Source organism: Artemia sp. Qi Xiang Cuo, chromosome 3 (assembly GCF_049724085.1).
Source record: "Artemia sp. Qi Xiang Cuo chromosome 3, ASM4972408v1, whole genome shotgun sequence".
Taxonomy (NCBI): domain Eukaryota; kingdom Metazoa; phylum Arthropoda; class Branchiopoda; order Anostraca; family Artemiidae; genus Artemia; species Artemia sp. Qi Xiang Cuo.
Genome location: NC_142796.1, coordinates 50,689,768 through 50,709,599, shown reverse-complemented (window position 1 = coordinate 50,709,599; position 19,832 = coordinate 50,689,768). Strand labels below are relative to the sequence as shown.

Below are 19,832 nucleotides of genomic sequence, written 5' to 3'. Positions count from 1 at the left end.
TCACTTAAAAAGAGCACTAGAACTTTTAATTTACGTTCCCATGAGCCCTCCCAAGATATTCTAGGACCCCTGGTTCAATATGATCACCCTTGGGAAAAAAAAATAATAAACACGCATCTGTGATCTTTATACTGGCAAAAAATGGAAAATTCCACATTTTTATAGATAGGAGCTTGAAACCTCTAAAGTAGGGTTCTCTGATACGCTGAATATGATGGTGTGATTTTCATTAAGTTTCTATATTTTTTAGGGGGTCTTTCCCCCTTTTTTCGAAAATCAGCCAACTCTTCTCAGGCGCGTAACTTTTGATCGGTAAAATTAAACTTGATGAAACTTATATATTTGAAATCAGAATTAAAATCTGATTCTTTTGATGTATCTATTGGTATCAAAATTCCGTTTTTTAGAGTTTCGGTTACCATTGAGCCGGGTCGCTCCTTACTTACAGTTCGTTACCACGAACTGTTTGAAACTTTATGAAAATTAGTAGTTTGCATAATTCAGCGCTTACCCTTGGGGCTGTCTGCATCTTATCATTCTGGAGGCATATATTTTGGGCATTCCTAACTCCTTGTAAATTAGATTCTTTGCAAGTTAAAATTGGAAATTTTAAGAAAGTGTGACATACCCACCGTAAAGAACAATGCTGGTACAATGTATTATTTATTTTTTTAGACCAGGGCACTTCGTATAGAAGGAGTTGTCATAGAAAATTCAAAAGGGGCTCATTCGATTGGAAGTTGCTAATTCTAGTAACCTTTTTAATAGTCGAAAGTGATTGGAAGGCAACCAGCTTCCACCTCCCACGCCAATCATTTCCCCGAATTCATCCAATCCAAATTTTGAGATAACCTTTTTTTTTAGCGTAGATGAAAAGTCCAGTAATTATGTCTTTGAAGGTTACAACCCCCCCCCCCACCGCCCTTAGGGCAAGGGTCGTAAATTATGTCCTGGGGGCCTATAAGATTTTTTTATAGAAAATGTGGTCCTATAAACTTCGGAGAGGGCTCATTGGATTGGTAATAAGAAGTTCTAATGCCCTTCTTAAGAGTCAAAGTAATCAGAGGGCAGCTCCCCCCCTCCCCTCCCACACACACGTCGTATTTTCCCGAAATGCATAAAATAGAAACTTTAAGATAGCTATTTTATTTAAAATAGTCCAAAGACCATATAACAAGTCTTTTGGGGCTGAAACAGACCTCAAGGACCTGGGGGCAAGGGTTGTAAGTTATGCCCTGTGGGCTTTTAAGATTTTTATGAAAGGGATGGTTGCATAAATTTTAGAGTAGGCTAATTTGGTTGAAAATCGGAAGTTCTAGTTCCCTTTTAAGAGTCAAAAGTTATGGAGGGCAAGTAGCCCCCCCCCAGGACTATCTCTTCCTTTTCACCAAACGCATCTGATTGAAATTGTGAGGTAGCCATTTTGTTGAAAATAGTCCAAAGGACATATAACAGTGCCTCAAGGGTTGACACAGCCCCACAGCCCTGGGGCTAGTGTTGTAAATTATACCCTGGGGGCATATAAGGTTTTTGTGGAATAGGTGGTCGTATAAACATCAGATGGGGCTCAATTAATTTGCAATTGGAATTTATAATGCCCTTTTCAAAAGTCAAAAGTGATTTGAGAACAATCAGCACCCCCCCCCCCCACGCCCATCATTTCTCCAAACACCTCCAATCAAAATTTTTAGATAGTTAAGGTTTTTATGGAAGAGATGATTGTATAAACTTTAGAGGTTGGTCACTTGGTTGGAAATTTGAAGTTCCAGTCCCCTTTTAAGCCCCCCTCCCGACTACCCCTCTTTTCACCAAACGCTTCTGATTGAAATTATGAGATAGCCATTTTGTTCAAAATAGTCCAAAGAACGTATAACAATGCCTCCAGGGTTGACACACCCCAGAGCCCTGAGGCCAGGGCAGTAAGTTATGCCCTGGGGGCATATACTGCTTTCATGGAATGGGTAGTGGTATAAACTTCAAATGGGGCTCATTTGACTTGAAATTGGAAGTTATAGTGGAGGTTTTGGAAGTTTCAAGAGTCAAAACTGATTTGAGAGCAACCTGTCTCCCTCACCCCTGACGTCCGTCATTTCCCAAAGCAAATATCCAAACAAAGTTTTGAAACATTTATTTTTTTCAGCATTGTTGAAAGGTTCAGCATTTATGCGTTTGGGAATTTCAACCCCCCCCCCCTCCTACACCCCGAGGCCTCAGGGCAAGGGCTGTAAGTTAGGCAATTTGTTCGTTTTTTACACAAAGTGTATGTTATTAGGAAAAGATAGGTATGATTGACTTCTACTTTCCCAAAATACGAAGCTCATCGAGATTAGTCCTTCGGAGAATGCTGGGGGGAGTGTTGAACTAAATCAAAAAATGTTACGTGTATATGGACTGTCAAAAAGGCATTACTCAGGAACGACTGAGTATGCTATATTAACTTAGAACTTTCAGGAAATGATAAGGCAGATGATCAATTGACCAAAAAGACAATATTTGCACTCTAATACTATAAATACCACTGCTTCTACTGCTATCACAACTATTACTATTACTAAAACTACTACTTCTGTAGCGAGTACTACTAAGGCTGAGGATATTGAAATAAACATCCGAGGAAACATTGAGGGGAAAGTCGAAGTAAATCAAAACATACTATGTGCATACAGATTGCTGATAGGGTAAATCAGCAATGTTTTTGGAATGGCTTATCGCATCAAGATGAAACTTCCGGGGCAGCATTAGTGGGATGTTCAGCTGACCAAAAGGCAAAATATACCTGCTACTATTGCTATTAATACTGCTGTTACTGCTACTAATAATAGTACACTATTACTGTTCTTACTACTACCACTACTGCTACGATACTAGTACAATTAAGGCTAAGCATATGATGGTGAAAATTGGACAGAATATTGAGGGGGAATTTGAATAAATCAAAAGACACTATGTGCATTCAGATTGTCAAAAGGGCGTATCTCAAGAATGGATTCTGGTATTAAGTTGGAACTTTCAGTGAATAGTTGAAGGGGAATATCAATTGACAAAAAGGTAATATATGCATGTCACTACTAACACTGCTACTGCTACTACAACTACTACGTCAATTGCAACAACTTGTAAGGCTTAGAGTATTAAGATGAAAAGGCGTCAAAAGGGGGTCAAAACCGCACATCAGCAGTATTTTTGGAACGGCTTACCGTGTCAAGGTGAAACCTCCGGGCATCATGAAAGGGTTGTTCACCAGACCAAAAGGCAAGATGTACATGCTACTACCACTTTTAATACTGCTGCTACTACTGTTCCTATTACTACTCATAAAACACTGCAACTACTTCTCCTACTACCACCGCCATTACTGTGGTACAAGTACTATTAAGGCTCTGTCGATGAAGATAAAACTTGAGAGAATATTGATGGCAAATTTGAACTAATAAAAGCCACTATGTGCACTTCAGATTGTCCAAAAAGCGAATTTTAAGAATTGATCTGTGTATTAAGTTGTAACTCTCAGAGAATACTCAAAGGGGAAAATTTACTGATCAAAAGGCAATATGTGCACACTACTATTAATACTACTACAGCTTGAAAATTTACTAGTTCTACAAATACTATTGCTCTAACTACTACTTCTATGGCAACTACTTGTAAGGCCAAGAGCATTAGGATGAAAATTTCAAGAAGTATACAAATATCCAGGTTATCAAAAGGACACATCGACAATGTCATAGCAATAGGTAATTCTATTAAGTTGAGTGCTAATACTACTGCTGTGACTACTATTACAACCATACCTACGGGTATAAAGGTGAAATTTTCAGCGAATTTTTAGGGGGAGGGAGGGAGTTAAACTGAATCACAAGACGCCATCTGTATGCAGGTTGTCAAAACGGCATATCAGCAATATCTTAGGAACTGTTTTGTGTGTGGAATTAAAACTTACAAGGCTTGTTGTGGGGGTTGTTGAACTAACCAAAGAGACAATATTTGCATCATAAGACTACTGCTTACACTCCTACAACAACTACTACTGCTGCTACTACTACTTTTATTAAATGTAAGGCTACTACCACTAATTCTGCTGCTACTACTACTACTGCTGCTACTATAACTAGTAGTGCTACTATTACTGCTACTAAAGCTAAGGATATTAAGGCAACAATTTCGGGAAATATTGAAACAGTATTGAACTAAATCGAAACACACTATGCCCACATAGGTTGTCAAGAGGACGTATAAGAAATGCTTCAGGAACGATTGGTTGTATTAAGTTGAAACTTTCATCGTGTGTTGAAGGGGATGTTTAAAAAAACAAAGGAGCGATGTGCATACTGCAACCAATGCTATTACAATTATTGCTACTAAATAAGGTAAAGCTATTAAGGGGGAGCTTTCAAGGAATATTTAGGTGGATGTTGAACTAAATCAAAACGAAATATGATCACGTATGATCACTATGATCAAGGAATGTGGATTGTCAGTTTAATATACATAAGCTGATACATATACATATGCTGAAAGTTATAAAAGTGAAAACATTTCACTTTTTTTCAGTAAAGTACAAATTATGTTCTGACCTTGAGAAGGCATAGGGGTTGTGGGCCCTACTCATGTTAGTTCCTGATCGGTTTGAGTTTCACTCGGTGATGTATTGTAATTTCTGTTCGTTTTGGGTTTCATTTATTTATTGATGCTGATTTGTAGTAGTTTTACGCTTAGTAGATTATTTGATTCTATTTTCGCTCATTTTTGGTTTAATGGAGCTCTTTACTTTTCTTTCAAAAACTAATTTTTCGGAAAAAGTTTGTTTTTAAATTAATCTATTAAGGATTCTTGCCTTTGGGGCTGCATAAATCATGGCCCCTTACAAGGGTATTTTTTCTTTAGCTTTTAATAATCCTGATTGAATGGCTATCTCAACATTTTGTTTCAACGCCATCAGAGTTACGGTGGTAGCCAGAGGCTAAAGAGGGCACGAAAGGGGGAGTGATTACCCTATTATCACTATTAGGTCCTGAAAAGGGCATAAAAACTTTCGATTTCCGATTGAAAAAAAAACCTCCAAAGTTGCTATGACCAAACTTTCTAGGCAAAGTGGTCGGGAAGAAAAAACAGAACAAACCTGGCAGACACACTGTTCTTTAGTGAAAACTGTTGCGTTGACTCTGTTGAGTAACTTCTGCAAACAATAATTGCAGCAGCTTCAGGTTAAGCCTGATTACCCCCCCCCCCCTAGAAGAAAAATCCAAAGATTAATAAGAGAAATATTTAGCAGCAGACTATATTGAGCAGTTACAATTTGGGTTGCTGGTGGATGCCATAGCACAGAAGGCTTGGTCTAGGAGGAGTATTTCACTTTATATTTATAATTTAAGTTGTGAACCATGGGAATATTACTTTTTTTTATTTACTGAATAGTGTCAACCAAAATATGGGCACATTTACGAAAAACCTTTATCAAATAAGCATAGATTGAAGACTTCACAGAGCAGACCAAGGTTCTTAAAGAGAAATATCTAAAAATGGGTTTAAACATTGCGTTTTTTTTTTGTGTTTTTTTTTACTGGCATTTGGTGTTTTAGATACACATCCACTGTTCACCTTGATTCAAGAAGACCAGGATAACAGGAGCACCGATTCAGGAAATTTTAGGAGAGAGGGAGATGTTTTCGACTTTTAAAATGCAAATACAAAAAAAAATATGCTCTTAAAAATCTAGAGGGGGGACATATTTTTTAGTTTTTTTGTTTTTTTTTAAATGGAAATGACAGAAAGGTATTTTTAAATCAAGGAAAGGGCAATTAACCCCCTCCCTAAATGGCGTCTTGCAGGGTTGTAGTCTCCCAGGTGGAAAAGTCACAAGGTAGTGAAGATTTTGAATTATAAAATGCAAAGGGTGCAGAGCACGAAGAAGTTGAAGATACTTATACGGAGTAAGAGTAAGAACAAACAAGCAACTTTTAAAACGTATGGTGTAGCAAGAACAATTTTTAAAAGTAAAACATAGAAACTGTATAAGAAAACCAACTGGGGGATTTAAACTGAAGCATGCTTTCTGTTTTTTATTTTAATCTATGTTTTTTTTCTTTTAATTTTTTTCTATAAAAAGAAATAAATAAACGTGCAAGGCTGAAACTCTAATCAAGACTCGTATCAGGAAAATTAAAAAGGTTTGGAATAAAATTATAAATATTTTGTATTTTGACCACCTTCCCGTTAAAAATGCTCTGATGCTCCTCCCAAGGTTTCGACCTGTGGGAACCTATGTGGCAATATCGAACATCGCCTACTTTTGAATTCCATAGGCAAGTACCCGCACAACACTGACGTAACTGCAATGGAAATAATAAATTATCTACCTCATTGGGAGATTTTCTAGTAGAAGTTGCAATTAATTGTCAATGCTCAACAACCAAAAATACAAATAAAGAAAGCTGTAAACTCACGTATACCATTTTTTCCTTATAAAGCCTTGAACTGAAATAGACGATATGTAATACCGAGGATTTTATGTCCATCCAATCAATTGTTTGTCAACTCGTCAATAGCACAAAAAGTATTGACAACTTTCTAAAATAAAATACCCCATTCTAGCATGTAGGCCTGTATTGTTAGCGCTTTCCTTTTTTTCCATACTCCGAGAAGTGCATTCATGTTTTTTACAGATATTCATGTTACCACAGTAATAAAGCTAAGTCACAGAATATTCGACAAAAAAAAAGAAAAAAAAAAGATTTTTTTCCACAACAACGCCAACGTGGAAAATTTACTATTTTATTTAGTTCGTTGGAGTATGGAAGAGAGTTCGGAAATACCTACTTGTTTATTATGACACATTAACGAATCAGCCCAGGGACACATGCCGCAAATTGGTTAGAGAAGGAGGGGGGAGGTAGAGTCGCGTTTTTGGAGGATTTTCTTTTTAATTATCCATTATCAAAGAACAACTCCCACGCAGAAAGCATTTCATGTTGGATGCCGATTATGATAACCTAAAATTCACTATTTGTGTCTTCTCTAAAATTTATAAAACCCTGAAAATACTTTTTTTTTTCAAAACTGGTAAGTTTTTCAAAAGCAGCTAATATAATTACACCAAGCATTGTTTTCAGCATTCCACAAAAAATAAGATTGATAATTCAATTATATTGGGTTGAATTATATGTGGAACCACTAAGCAGAATCCGTTCTAAATCAGAAAAACTAATGACCAATGGCATATTTGTTTTTTTTTTTTTTTTTTTACAAGGAATCATTGCTTGAGCAATCGTCACGGCACAGTATACTTTGGTACCAAGGCCTCCTACCTTTAAAGATACAGAGGATCCTTTAAAAAGGGGGTCACGTATGGAACCAAGCATTATTTTGCTAATTTAGAGATATTAGCTTAATCTAAAGTTTAAACAGTTCATGTACAGGTATTCTTCAACTGATTTGTTTTTACAAAGGTATCAGAGCCCAAAACAAGTGCAGAAAACAAATAGCAAAGAAGATTCATTACTGGTTAAAATTTTGATGGTCCAACTATATGGTGGGAAAATTTTCCAAAATGTTGTTGTCTTTGCTCAAGTACTTCAATATAAAGGGCTTCCCTAAGTCCAACTTCAAAAAAGAAATGCAGATTTGGCTATTTTTTTTCTTAGACGCTCCTACCGTCCAAGGAATAACAAACGATACTGGGTGTGTCCTAATACCTGCCTGATAAGGGGAACAACCCAAATTTCCCAAGACTTTGCCAGAAACATCCCAGGTTTTACAGCAAGTTCCCTAGTCGATTCCCAGAACAATAATCACAATATATTGCCTGAAAATGATTCTATACTTTTATATATACTTCTATTTTATTTTATATATATTATTCCCATTATTTTAGATATCGGTTTACAAGGGATCTAAATTATCCATAGTGGCCTTATAGTTTTCTGGGAAGAAAACACTGAGCGATATTCCATATTGAAAATTTATCAGTAGGTCAAGCACCCAAAAACCCATAAAAACGTTGCACACACAAACAGAAAAATTGTCTTTAGAAATCAAGCCAGACTAACATTAAGAGTTTTGCGACATCATAGTTGCGTCCAAAAAAAAAAAAAATCGCCAAAACAGTGACGCTAAAAAAAAGCGTACCTTGTAATAGTCCAGTTTTCAGAAATTAAGAATTGTACTCTATTTTTCATCAGCATTATCAAAACAGCGTGACCTAAAGAGGTTACGGTATGCTATTTTTATGCCGAGAAACTCTAGCATAAATAATTGTTTTATTAAACGTAGATTCGAGTTAGATGTTTAACAATATATTTGCACACAATTTTTAGATAAATCGCAAATTTTAATTCACATTAAAAATACAAATGTAACTTGAAAATAGAAGAGATAAAATAAAACAACGAATAGAACTGTCAGATACAAAAACGGCCTGAGATTTTTTCAATTTGGCAGCAATGAACATTGAGGAATTCCTACTACAACAACCTAAAGATTCATGTTCTGTCTGAAACATGCGATTTTGCAACAAGCTTTCAGATGCAACTTGTACTAAAAGGACAAGATACTCACATCACTGAACCAATTAATTTCATATCTACATTTACCAAGCCAGAATTGTGATATAACTTAAGACTTTTTATTAGAGAATCATCTAAACATTTCCGTACAGAAAGATTTATTAATTTTCACAGGTTTTCAATACAAGCAAATTTTAAATAAGTAATTCGGTACATGGACATATATGAATCTCAGCGATCAAACGATATCCAAAGTAACGTCTCAGATTGAAACATCCGTAGCAAAGATCATTTGTAATAAGATGGAAAGATGAGCAAATAAGAAGCAAACAAGGGTGCTGAGCTCACGGAAACAAATTTTTTTTAACATATCAAACGGAGCTGCGAAATTACAAAATATGACGACTGCAAAATAAAAATTACAAACTATAACTGCCCCCCCCCTCACAGACCTTTAAAATACCGCTTCTTGTTATTTTTATGGATGAATACCTTTATTTTTGGAATTTCCATTGAAAAAAAAAAAAATTTCTCCCCCTCCCCAGATTAAAAAAAAACACATTTTGCCAACTCTCATACATTTCTGCAAATTGACCCCCCTCCAAAACATTAAGTATATACATCTACTGCGAGTACATGTGTCACTAATAATTTTTGTTAACATTATGAGATACAAGTTTTCACATCCTGTTACAAATAATTTTTGGTCTATGAGACCTGTAAAAAAAAAACATACCTAAGATCGAGCCAAGCAAGGTCTTCAAACTATTCCACTGAGTATACAAAAAAAAATAAACAAGGCAGTATTCAAATCTATTGCAATGAATTAGTTTTGGATTCTATCAAGCATATCCACACTAATGACACCATAGAAATGAAATCCAAAAAGACTAGATCTATCAAGAAGCCAGAATCAGATGGTCAAACTTCTTAAACATGAAACAATTATAGAAAGACATTTGTTAGAATCGGCTAAATACCCTTCCGGTCCTCTACTAGAACCCCCTTCAAAATGAAATTCTGACAGTAATCATAATTAAAAACTATCAGCGTCACAAAATAGCAGCGTTACCCCCCCCCCCCCCCAAAAAAAAAAAATCAAACTAAGCTTAAATGAGTTTACTAAATCTGGATTTTAATTAAATTCAAAATTGAATTTCAAGAAGACTGCATACATCAAGAAAACACAGAAATCAAAGACGGTAGCACAGAGTATAGAAAACTGGTAAGACCGCAAGCTCAAGTTTTTCTAAGAAAATAAAACAGCCCCATGTAGCATTACTAACAAAGTTATGAAACTAATTAGCTAAATTAGAAATGATAAGAATTGCCGTGCGCATTTTCAGAAGATGTATTTTTAAATTCTCCCATTGAAATTTTCCTCTCCCACGGCGTTTGAATTAAGACTTCATCTTCTTCTTTTGAAGTTTTAAGATACTTTATTACACGAAAGTAATATTTAATTTGAGTCATTATAAAAACACGAATAGAAACGTTAATTATAGTTGTTGATTTTCTTTGCTGGATCGAAAATAAAAGAACTCTTTTTGCTGAAAGCCCAAACTACACATCTGTATTTAGATTTTAAAACTAGTCTAAATTCTAAAGAGGCACACACACTGCTTTTTTTCGGGGGGCCAATAATTTAAAAAAAAGTTTATCTGATAGTTTGGATACGAAGCGCCGAGATTTTTTTTTCTTTACTATAATTTTTTTTTAGTTTTGCTGGGTGATGGTGCAATATCAATGGAATTAATTTGTTTTATCCCGATTAAACTCCCTGTCAAAGTGTCTTTTCGTATCAGTGTTCTATACTTTTCGGGCAGGGGTGAAGTCAGAATATTATTTAAGAGGTTCTACTAGTGGAATGGAGTGGTATCTGGATCCCTAGCCAACTTTACCAAATGTCTTTATATAGTTTTACATATTCAATAAGTATGACCATCTGATTATGCCATATTTAAAATGAAATTTGCTTTCAAAACTTGGCAAGATTTCAAACTTATATTTAAGGAAAACTTCTATGTACAGTTCTGCTTCAAACAATATTTTAATTACGGTCCTACATTTCCCTCCCCGTTCCTACACAAAATTTTTATATTGATATGTAAACACTTTATGTACTTTTCGAATATATAATATATACATAAAAAAGAAGTGTTTATTGCGTTTTTAAGCCCAATAAAATCCTATTTTATCTTATATCTTGGATATAATTGAAGATTTATCAAATAACATAATATGATATTCTAGTTCTTGAGCCAAAACAATACCATTTATAATGGAATATTTAGCTATAATAGAATATTCTCGAATGTTATCGAACATTCATTGAATACTATAATCGAATATGTCGGATATTTAAATAGAACGAAATATTTTCGGTATAATCGAATATTTTAGCTCTTGAGCCAAAACTATATGTAATCGAATATGCCAAGTGTTTAGATATAATGAAATATTTTAGGTATAATGCGATATTTTAGCTCTTGAGCCAAAAACATGTTTAGGAGCCTAATGTTGTCAACATTGAAACTAAAATATCAAAGATAAATGGTATGAAAATCAAGTCATGGACTGTTGACAATAAACGGTTTAAAAGAAATAACAATGGCGGATAGGAGTCCTCGTTAGATTTAATGTAACGTTGTATAAAACCACGTTTTGAGTAAACCATAGGAAGCAATGTAAGGTATTCCGGGCATGATAAAAAGGGAATAAAAAATACACAGCAACAGATTGTCACAACTTTTATACAAGATAATAATATTTACAATTGCAATTTTCGATTAATCTCTTAATAGTGGACAGGATAAAAGGTATACTTCCCATCTAAGTTTCATTTTATTTCAGAGTGTTAAAAATTACATCTTCAGTATGACGTACACAACAACAATGAGTATTTGTAGCAAGAAACCAAATAAAAAACACAAACACAAAATGGTGATGTGGATTTACCCAGGGTTCACATTACTGTATTTTCTTCTGACGTAACAGCTCAATCGCTCAGCAGAAACGGATCAGTCTCCATTGCGCTGGCTAAACACCACAAAAGGAAATATGCCAGTTTTAGGACATAACTTCTTTTCATATGGAACCCTCATGCCCTAGTTCTACCATAGGAGAAAATAATATCTCTTATCGGCTAATGCACAGTATTTACCAGACCAGGGGAAATTTTAACTCGCATAGGGAAGAACTTAAACCTGACAAGGCCAAAGAAGCACTTACTAAGGGATCGATATAAAAATAAGAAACTATCAACAGGGTAATTTTGCCACTTTTGAAACTTCCCTCCAACCTCAAAAATTAAAAATTTTTCCCTGAATATTAAAAAAAATTATTGTTTTACTTTCATGGAAAGAGAAACTCAGTCTAGCCAGGTCTATCTAACCCCACTAGCACTTAGAAGAGACAAATGCCCTTATCAAAAAGGTCCCAAAACTCCCCAGCCAAGAGCTCTATTTACTCCCTCTACCCCACATAAGAATCCCCGATTATTTTCCAAGAAGTCTAGATAACCAAGGCTAAAAGAGTTTGACGCAAAAACGCAGGTGGTATAATGTTTCTTGTGTAACATATTTGACATAAAAAATTTCCGTTTTGTTTAATGTTATACTTTTAGTACCCATATTTTTGTGTTTTCCCCTTTTTCTAAATTGTGTAAATGGATTAATAACTATTGCTAGGTAGCCTAAAATTTCATAAACGTAATACAAACACAAGAAGAAGTTTTTTTATGCACTTATTCTTATTTTTTTAAGCTTTACTTATTATATACACGAACAGCTCCCAAATCTTTTAAGAATGAAAATCAAAGCTTATTACCCAGTATTTCAAATCTCAAATAATCTAATTTTACTTATTTAATACGGGAGCTACATCACCCCTCCCCCAAGTATAAACCCAAAAGCAATCAGATATAAAAGCTTCTTTAATAAACTTTTCTGGGCAGGACTACCGCAAGGCCGACGCCGAAGCAAATACAATTTACCTATGGAAGAACTAAGGCATGAGGAGCTCGGTAGCGTAAAGACACGCTTACCAAGAATAATAGACATCAATGTGCTTTCAAATCATTTCAATACTTTGTCACAGAAAACAAGATGTTACAGATCCTCAATTTTCCCACAAAAAGCCTGAATTCCAATTAAAAGGGATTGAGCCGCAGGAAGGGGAGGGGAGTATCTGGATCCCTAGTTGACAGTATCAAATGTTAGCTGCTACGTATTCAATTAGTTTGGACACCTGAACCCCTAAGAAAAAACTTGTTTTAAAACACAGCCTGATTTTAAACTTAACCATATAGAGAATTTAAATGTTCTGTTTTATTTCAAACAGCATTACCACTGTGGTCCAGGTGCGGAAAACTCCGGGAAGAAACAAAGACAAAATAATTTGTATCGATTCTGATAAACCAAAGGATGTTATTGTGTATGACTGATTTTGTTTCAAGTTCAAGTTCTTTTAATTTCTCATTAAATCACTACAAGAAAAAATAACACTTTTACAATATATATATTGAATGGCAAAATAACAATTTGAATGGCTTATATTCGAAAATGAATTGAATTTTGTACATTTTAAGCGCCAGATATCAAAATTCTTTAGCGTTAGTGCACATAAGGCGGCATATTTGAACTAGGCTTCTAAAAATCGGGCCCACAAGATCATAAATTTTTCCGAATTTCTAGGCACTTTTTATTTATTTTTCATATATTTTTATATGTTACTGCCCCTCCCCCCTCCCCATAAAAAATACAGCGTACGTGCCTGGGTAGGTGGATCCCATTCCCATTGAGAATAATTCCAAGAACCTCCCCCTCTCGTAACCCAGAAATGTATTTTTTTTTTCATGTTTTCACCCTCTCCCCTTTTAACTGTCAAACCTACGCATACTTACTGTAAAAGAGTCAATCAGCCATGAATTCTGAATAGAAAACCCGAACCCAGATAAAAAACAAAACAAAAAAACATGTTTTATGATTTTTTTTATATATATTTTAATATGTTTAAAAGAAACCTGAACCTTAGAACAAAGTTGTTTTTTTTTCAGGAAGGTGGGTTTTTGGCTTGAATCCTACTATTCTCAAACAATTGTAAAAAATTACTCATGAAAGTGATTTTTTTTGGATTTTTTTCATTGTTCAAAGGCTAGAAAACCCTTTCCACAATTGTGAAAAAGTACCTTTAATTTTGCGACCCAATTCCTACGTTTTGCAGAATGAAAAAACATGCTTTGTTTACAAATGCAGGTTTGTGTCCATTCTTTGTTCAATCGCATTTTGTGCCATTTTTGTATTTACAAGTGTTTTCTTAGTTCCTTACTGAGCTAACTAGAAGACAATAAATTGCACTTTTTCCATTGAATTAAAGCCAAACACTATTTAGATAGTAATTGTGTATCTTATGCATATACTCAATTCTGTGTTAGGCAGTTTCTAATAGCTACTTCAGTTTCAGGTAAAACAATACTACCTTAAAAAAAGTTGTTTACAATACCTAGGAAACGAGGTTATCAAAGAACAGACAAAAACGTAAACAAATAGACGAATAAATATTGTAAAAAAAAAACAACTTGAAATACAAAGCTTATAGATACTAAGGATTGCATAAACAACCAAAGGTGAATTAATAAACATGATCACTATTGGGTGCCCAAACGAGACGGTAGAGGGGCCTCAACCCCATTCCATTCCCTAAAACGTCAAAAATGAACAAGTGCTACATATTTCGATAATCGTAAAATACCTGACGTTTATTTGTCATGAAATCCCTCTTTTAAAATCTTTAATTCCCCGGAAATATTATTTTAGGCCTCCTCCCCATCCTCTAAAATTTCTGCCGGCACCCTTGCGATCACTGGACAAAGAAATAAAAAGATGACCAGCGTATCTTTCCATAAAGCTATGTTCTGACAGGAGTGAAATTCTCTTTGACATCTACGAGCCCGATGAACAAAAACATTCACGTAAGTCAATTGGTTCGCTTCCGTAACGAACGAGTTGAAAAATGTATTGTTTACGCTAAGAAAATCTTGTGGAAAATAAACAAAAGCTTTTAGTTCATTCATAGCAAAAATATCTACATTTTTTTACTTTGAATTTCTTTAATATACCCTATGAAAATTTTACTTTCAATGAGAAATACCAGTGGAATGAGAATAGGTAGGTAGATTGGTAGTTTTTTTCTTAACAAAATTCACCGTCTTATGCCAGAACTTAGCCTAAAACATATCCAATAAATATAGAAATAGAAAGTTTTTCATATGATAGTGATGTTACTACATAATATTCGAATGTCTAACTGACGTCATAGATGAGAACAAATAAAGCATTAGTACATACAAAGAACCATTTTACAACTTGACAAAATCCACAGCCCAAAAAAAGACGTCGAAAAGCACCAAATAATTATAAACAGTCTTTGATCTTTATATCTTTATTGCCTTCCACACGTCTTTTCTTAACTGGGTCAATTTCGATAAATCATTTTTTTTGTCATTGACGAGGGTCATTAGAGATACAGCTGAAGTGCTCGAATACTAGGTAGTTGATATTAATTTCGTACGAAAAAAACACTACTCCTTTATTCACTATTGACTGTTGCAAATAACTACACATTTTAACTTATGCTTTAGGCATAAAAAAATGAATAATATTTTTTTTTACAGAATAAGACAACACTATTTGAACATATCAAAGTCATGATAAGTGTTACATAATCACACATAAGAGACCCCAAAGCGTAAAAAACACAATTGTGACTTAAACTTGAAATATTCAAAAGAGAACAATGTTTACAAAGTACTAAGTCAAAGTTCCTAATCGAAGGCAGAGAAATCTGAGCCAGCCGTTTACCAAATTGATTATCCTTATAAGAAGAAAAAAAAAAAAAAAAAAAAAAAAAAAAAAAAAAAAAAAAAACGACAAAAGGAAAACAGAGAAAGTGCAAATGAAAACAAAAAAAAATATCGGAGAAGTCCAAAGAGCCTATATTGCCAGTTTTGTTTGTATTTCCAGTTGAAAGTGAAAACAACGTATTTGCGTTTTCAAAATTGTTCAGGAGATAAATGCGTTAATTTTATTTTTGAAAAAAAAGAAGATAGAATATGTATATGCAGCTGAAAGATCAGCCTCGACAAAGTGTTCAAGTTAATTTCAATATGGGGTTAGTCAAATAGAAACTGAAAAAAAAAGATCACTTTTAAGTCACCAGAACGTGTTATGATTTTTTGTGAATACCTTTATTATGAGTCTGCGCAGCTGTTACCCTCAGGCGGGTTGGTGCTGCTGCGAGTTGCAAGTAGTCACTAAAGCAGTTTTAAAAAGGGAGAATGTTAATAGTTTCAGGCTAAACTATACACTGCTTAGCTCGATGTCGCTTTAAAATAAGTCACATTCTACTAGAAGGCCTCTCTTTCCAAAACCGCTTTTTAAAGTACGTCTCAGTATTTTTAAGAGTAAGTCAGAGTCCAATGTAAAGAGTATTGAAAAACTAATAAGAGGAAACAAAGTTCGTCTCTGAGAAAAATACAGCTAACCCATCAAGCATTCCCAACCAAAAGCATTTAAGTACAAGAAACATCAAAATTAAAACTTTTTTGGCCCCCGGGTCCCATCTTAGGTCGATTCATATCTGAAAACCATGTTTTTCTAAGATTTTCTTTTAGTTGTTTAAAAACTATGAAGTTTTTGGGGTAGTACCACATTTTCATCAATGTTGCCACATTAAACCATAAACACAAATAAGTAATTGGTAATATTTGACAATACTTTCCCTCTATAAAAAATCTATTGATATTCAAAGACAACTACATCACTGAGAAAGCTATATTTTCTTAAGCTGTTTCGTGTCATATAATTGTGGCTTATTTTGTGCTGCTTTAGTATTGTATTATATTGGATTAACGACGGTTCTTGACTACTAAGGTTTTTGCGTCGCCCCTGCAGTTTGTTGCTACACCTGGTTTGAACCATGGGGCCCGTATTACCCAGCTGAGATCAAACCCATTCCGCCATCACAGGACTTTGTGGTGATTTTTCACCCACGTGTATTTTTTTTAATTTGGCGCCAACTACTACCATATACTGCATAACTGCACATGGAGGTCTTTTTCATTAACAATCCTATTCCCGATTTCCCTAATTTGTACATATATATATGTCGTTGTGTAAGTTTCCAAGAACGCAACTGATAAGCCAAAAGTAATGAAAGAGAGAGAGGACATCGAACTCTAAGCTGCCTTTCTAGGGAGACATCTGACAGTTTACAAGTGGCTACGGAATGCCTGTGTTGGTTTTAAATCACTTTTTTGTGACTTAGTAGCGCGGTGGCAGAGGGCACCAGACACTTTGACGTTAAATCACATCAGTCTAGTTTTTGTTAAGAAAAAATCACTCAGTGATAATTTATCGCACCCTCTGGAATTGTCTGCCCCTAGGACCGAGCCTATCGGTATATCTGGGCCTGTGAATAAAACAGACTGTCAGCTATAAAAAAAATCTTTTACCAATTTTTCCAGTTCTAGTGGGTCACTCTGCACCATTAGTGGCCCAATTGACCACCATTAAACCCGGGTCGACGCACCAAACTTCCCCTCTTATCAGTTTGGCATATTGTTTAGTTCTCTACTACCACTACTAGCAACTTACTGCAGTATTAAGCTGCCTGAGGCCAACACAGCTACACACGCGCCTCCCCACCCCAATCTATTCATAGCCTTCCTTTTTATACCCTATCAAGAAGTTCTAATTTCCCTCAAACCTTTCCTTATTTGGTTCTCGCCATTATTATGGCTAATAGCATCATAATTTGAATAGGCCTTAGCGTGTTTATAAGAAACAGTGCTGCTTTTAGACAATCAGATGACATTTATATGCACATAGAGTTTAATATGTGAAATCATAAGAAAAATGCAATGCAATGATCAAACTGGATATTTATTTGATCAATGAGGATAGCCTTCTTAAGGAAGAATTTAAAGGAAGCTGGAAGTTTATAGGAGGGGGCAAAGAGTGATACTTTGAATATATTGGAGTGGCGGAAGAGCATACGCATCTCTGTGGGCCAAGGCGACTTAGTGCTGCAGTGAGTTGTTAATAGTAACACTAGCAGTGATTAGAAGCGGAGGGGTAACTAAGTTAGTCAAATTAGATAAAACTTAAGCTTGTTTTCAAATTTTATCCAGTATTCCTCTTTTTGTCCAATTTGAAACTTGAATTCAAATTAAAAATTTCTTGTTCGATTTAAAATACAGAAATTCTGGATAATTTTAGGCCGAAAGTTGGTATGCTCTTTGGCCCAAAATTCAGTTTTACAATAGGCATTTGAAAATATTGTTCTCTTTTCCATTTCAAGACTAAATGAATAACAAAATATATAAATGATAGTAATCTATGGTAAGCTTACTATTTTGTACACTCAAATTGCATATCTCGCCCTCAAAGCATGGACAAAATAGTAGTTCCAAAGGATGAAAATCAAAATAAAATCAATTTGGGTGCGCAAAGTGCCATAAATAGTCAGAATCTTTACTTTTTCAACAGAAATCAGGGGACGTTAATTACTTCACAACCTAATAGAAGTTCCCACACTTCAAAACCTGGCAAAGGACTAACTTATCCAAGTGCTTTAAATAAAATAAACTCTAAAGCAAATTTTTAATCATTCAATTTTTATCTAGGTTGGTTCTTAGTCGCTATTTTCAAGTCACTATTTTTAAATAGTATTTCATTATATAAATTTTTCTCCTTCATTTGCTCCAAGTATTTTTTCTTGTACCTTGATTTGAGTTGGAGATTATGACTTTTGGCTTTTTCAATATCTTTATTGCTCTTTTACTAGTTTTAAGAAATTCCGATATTTGCTTGCCGTTGCACAAAAGTGAAATCCCTCATATATCCAGAATTATCTACTTTAGTTTGTTCAATGCTGGATCAAAATATTATCCCATTTTGCAACGCTATTATTTTTATATTTATCTCAAATTAGTCGTATGACGTATAACCATAAAGCCTGCAGGCTTATACAGCTCTTTTTTTGACAGCCTTGTATAGTATAACCTTTTCTGTTCTATTTATAGCTCTTTTTAGAGCTTCCTAGGTTCAATGGCTTTGTATAGTTTTGGTCTGTGACACTCAGCCTTTACACCAGGAGCAACAATTCACAAGATGTAGGGGCGGGGGAAGGGCCCAAGTTTTTTTTTTCGTTTTTTTTTTTCACGAAGACATAAAATAGAGTATCTTCCAAAATCTTGCGGGGGATGGGGATCTATTTTCTTTCGATATTTCAAATGAAAACACCAAAAACAAGGTATTTTTCAAACCAAGATGGGGGGATAATTAACCAAACCCCATTTAGCACCCCCCTTGACAATCCTGGAAAATCCCTTCCAGCCTAGCGCTGAAAATTTTGACTTAATTAACCATTCTATATGAAAAGGACGTAGTTATGTAGAACTGACTTTGATAACAATAACCATGGTTTGTGATAAGAAACAACTGTACGTAAACAAACTCCAGGGGTGATTTCACGAAATAATGACTTTATGTTCCATTATCGTTGAGCATCTAATCGTTCTAAGAAAAGCAATAAGGAAGAAGAGGCTAGATTATAAAAAAACAATGGACAATGACGTCAAGACTCCCTTTGATAGCTTCAGGATTGAATCTTCTTAAAGACAGAAAGAAAAATGAATTTTCCCCTGTTATAGTTATCTTTTCATTCAAAATGACGAACAATACAGACACTTTCTAAACCAGTTTTGCAAAATTTTCGCCAATTTTTGGTCTTCCCTGAGTATTTTTGAATAGCAAATATTATCAACGTAATAATAAGCTTACCAAAAATATCCGCTAATGTAGGATGTAAAAAGGATTGCACATTAGTTCACTTTTTTTAGATCGACTAATTTTTCTGTCAGTAAAACTTTGGTTTTATTCACCCAGACATATTCTTGCTTCTTAATTTGAAGTGTATTTTGCTGAACAAAAGCGTCAGGATCTCCATAGTTAGGTGGATTTCCATTGGGGTCATAACCCAACTTTTTTAACATTGGCGCTAATTCCTCCATTTTGTCAACAACATCTTGAGGTATTTTTCCTACCCATTTGGTCAAAGCTTCTAAGTTGATTGGCTTGATAACTTGATCCGAAGACCTTTCCACCCTATAAGTAAATAAATAAATTTAGATAATAACTTTAATAATAATAATAATATATTGAAAACCCGTCGTATACAATAAATTTACAATGACAGAGCATACAAGAATGCGAAAAGAGGAAACAAAAAGAAAACATACTAAAAAGTAACAACAAAAGCAACAACTTC

The 19,832-nt window shown here is 34.6% G+C and overlaps 1 protein-coding gene across 2 annotated transcripts in view; it reads right to left on the bottom strand.

The window, feature by feature from the left end:
- Positions 1-6,233: 6,233 nt before the first annotated feature.
- The window catches only part of Tpst (tyrosylprotein sulfotransferase), an 87,306-nt gene continuing 73,707 nt past the window's right edge, over positions 6,234-19,832 (bottom strand). Inside the window, exons 7-8 of one of the 2 annotated variants that reach the window (XM_089086998.1) lie at positions 19,346-19,669; positions 6,234-6,329 (exon numbers count right to left, since the gene is read on the bottom strand). In XM_089086998.1, coding sequence (XP_088943124.1) covers positions 19,387-19,669 — 283 coding nt within the window. In that variant the 3' untranslated portion in view covers positions 6,234-6,329; positions 19,346-19,386. Of the gene's footprint in view, positions 6,330-15,470; positions 19,670-19,832 lie in introns of those variants that run through there. The other variant, XM_089086997.1, reaches the window with a different exon arrangement.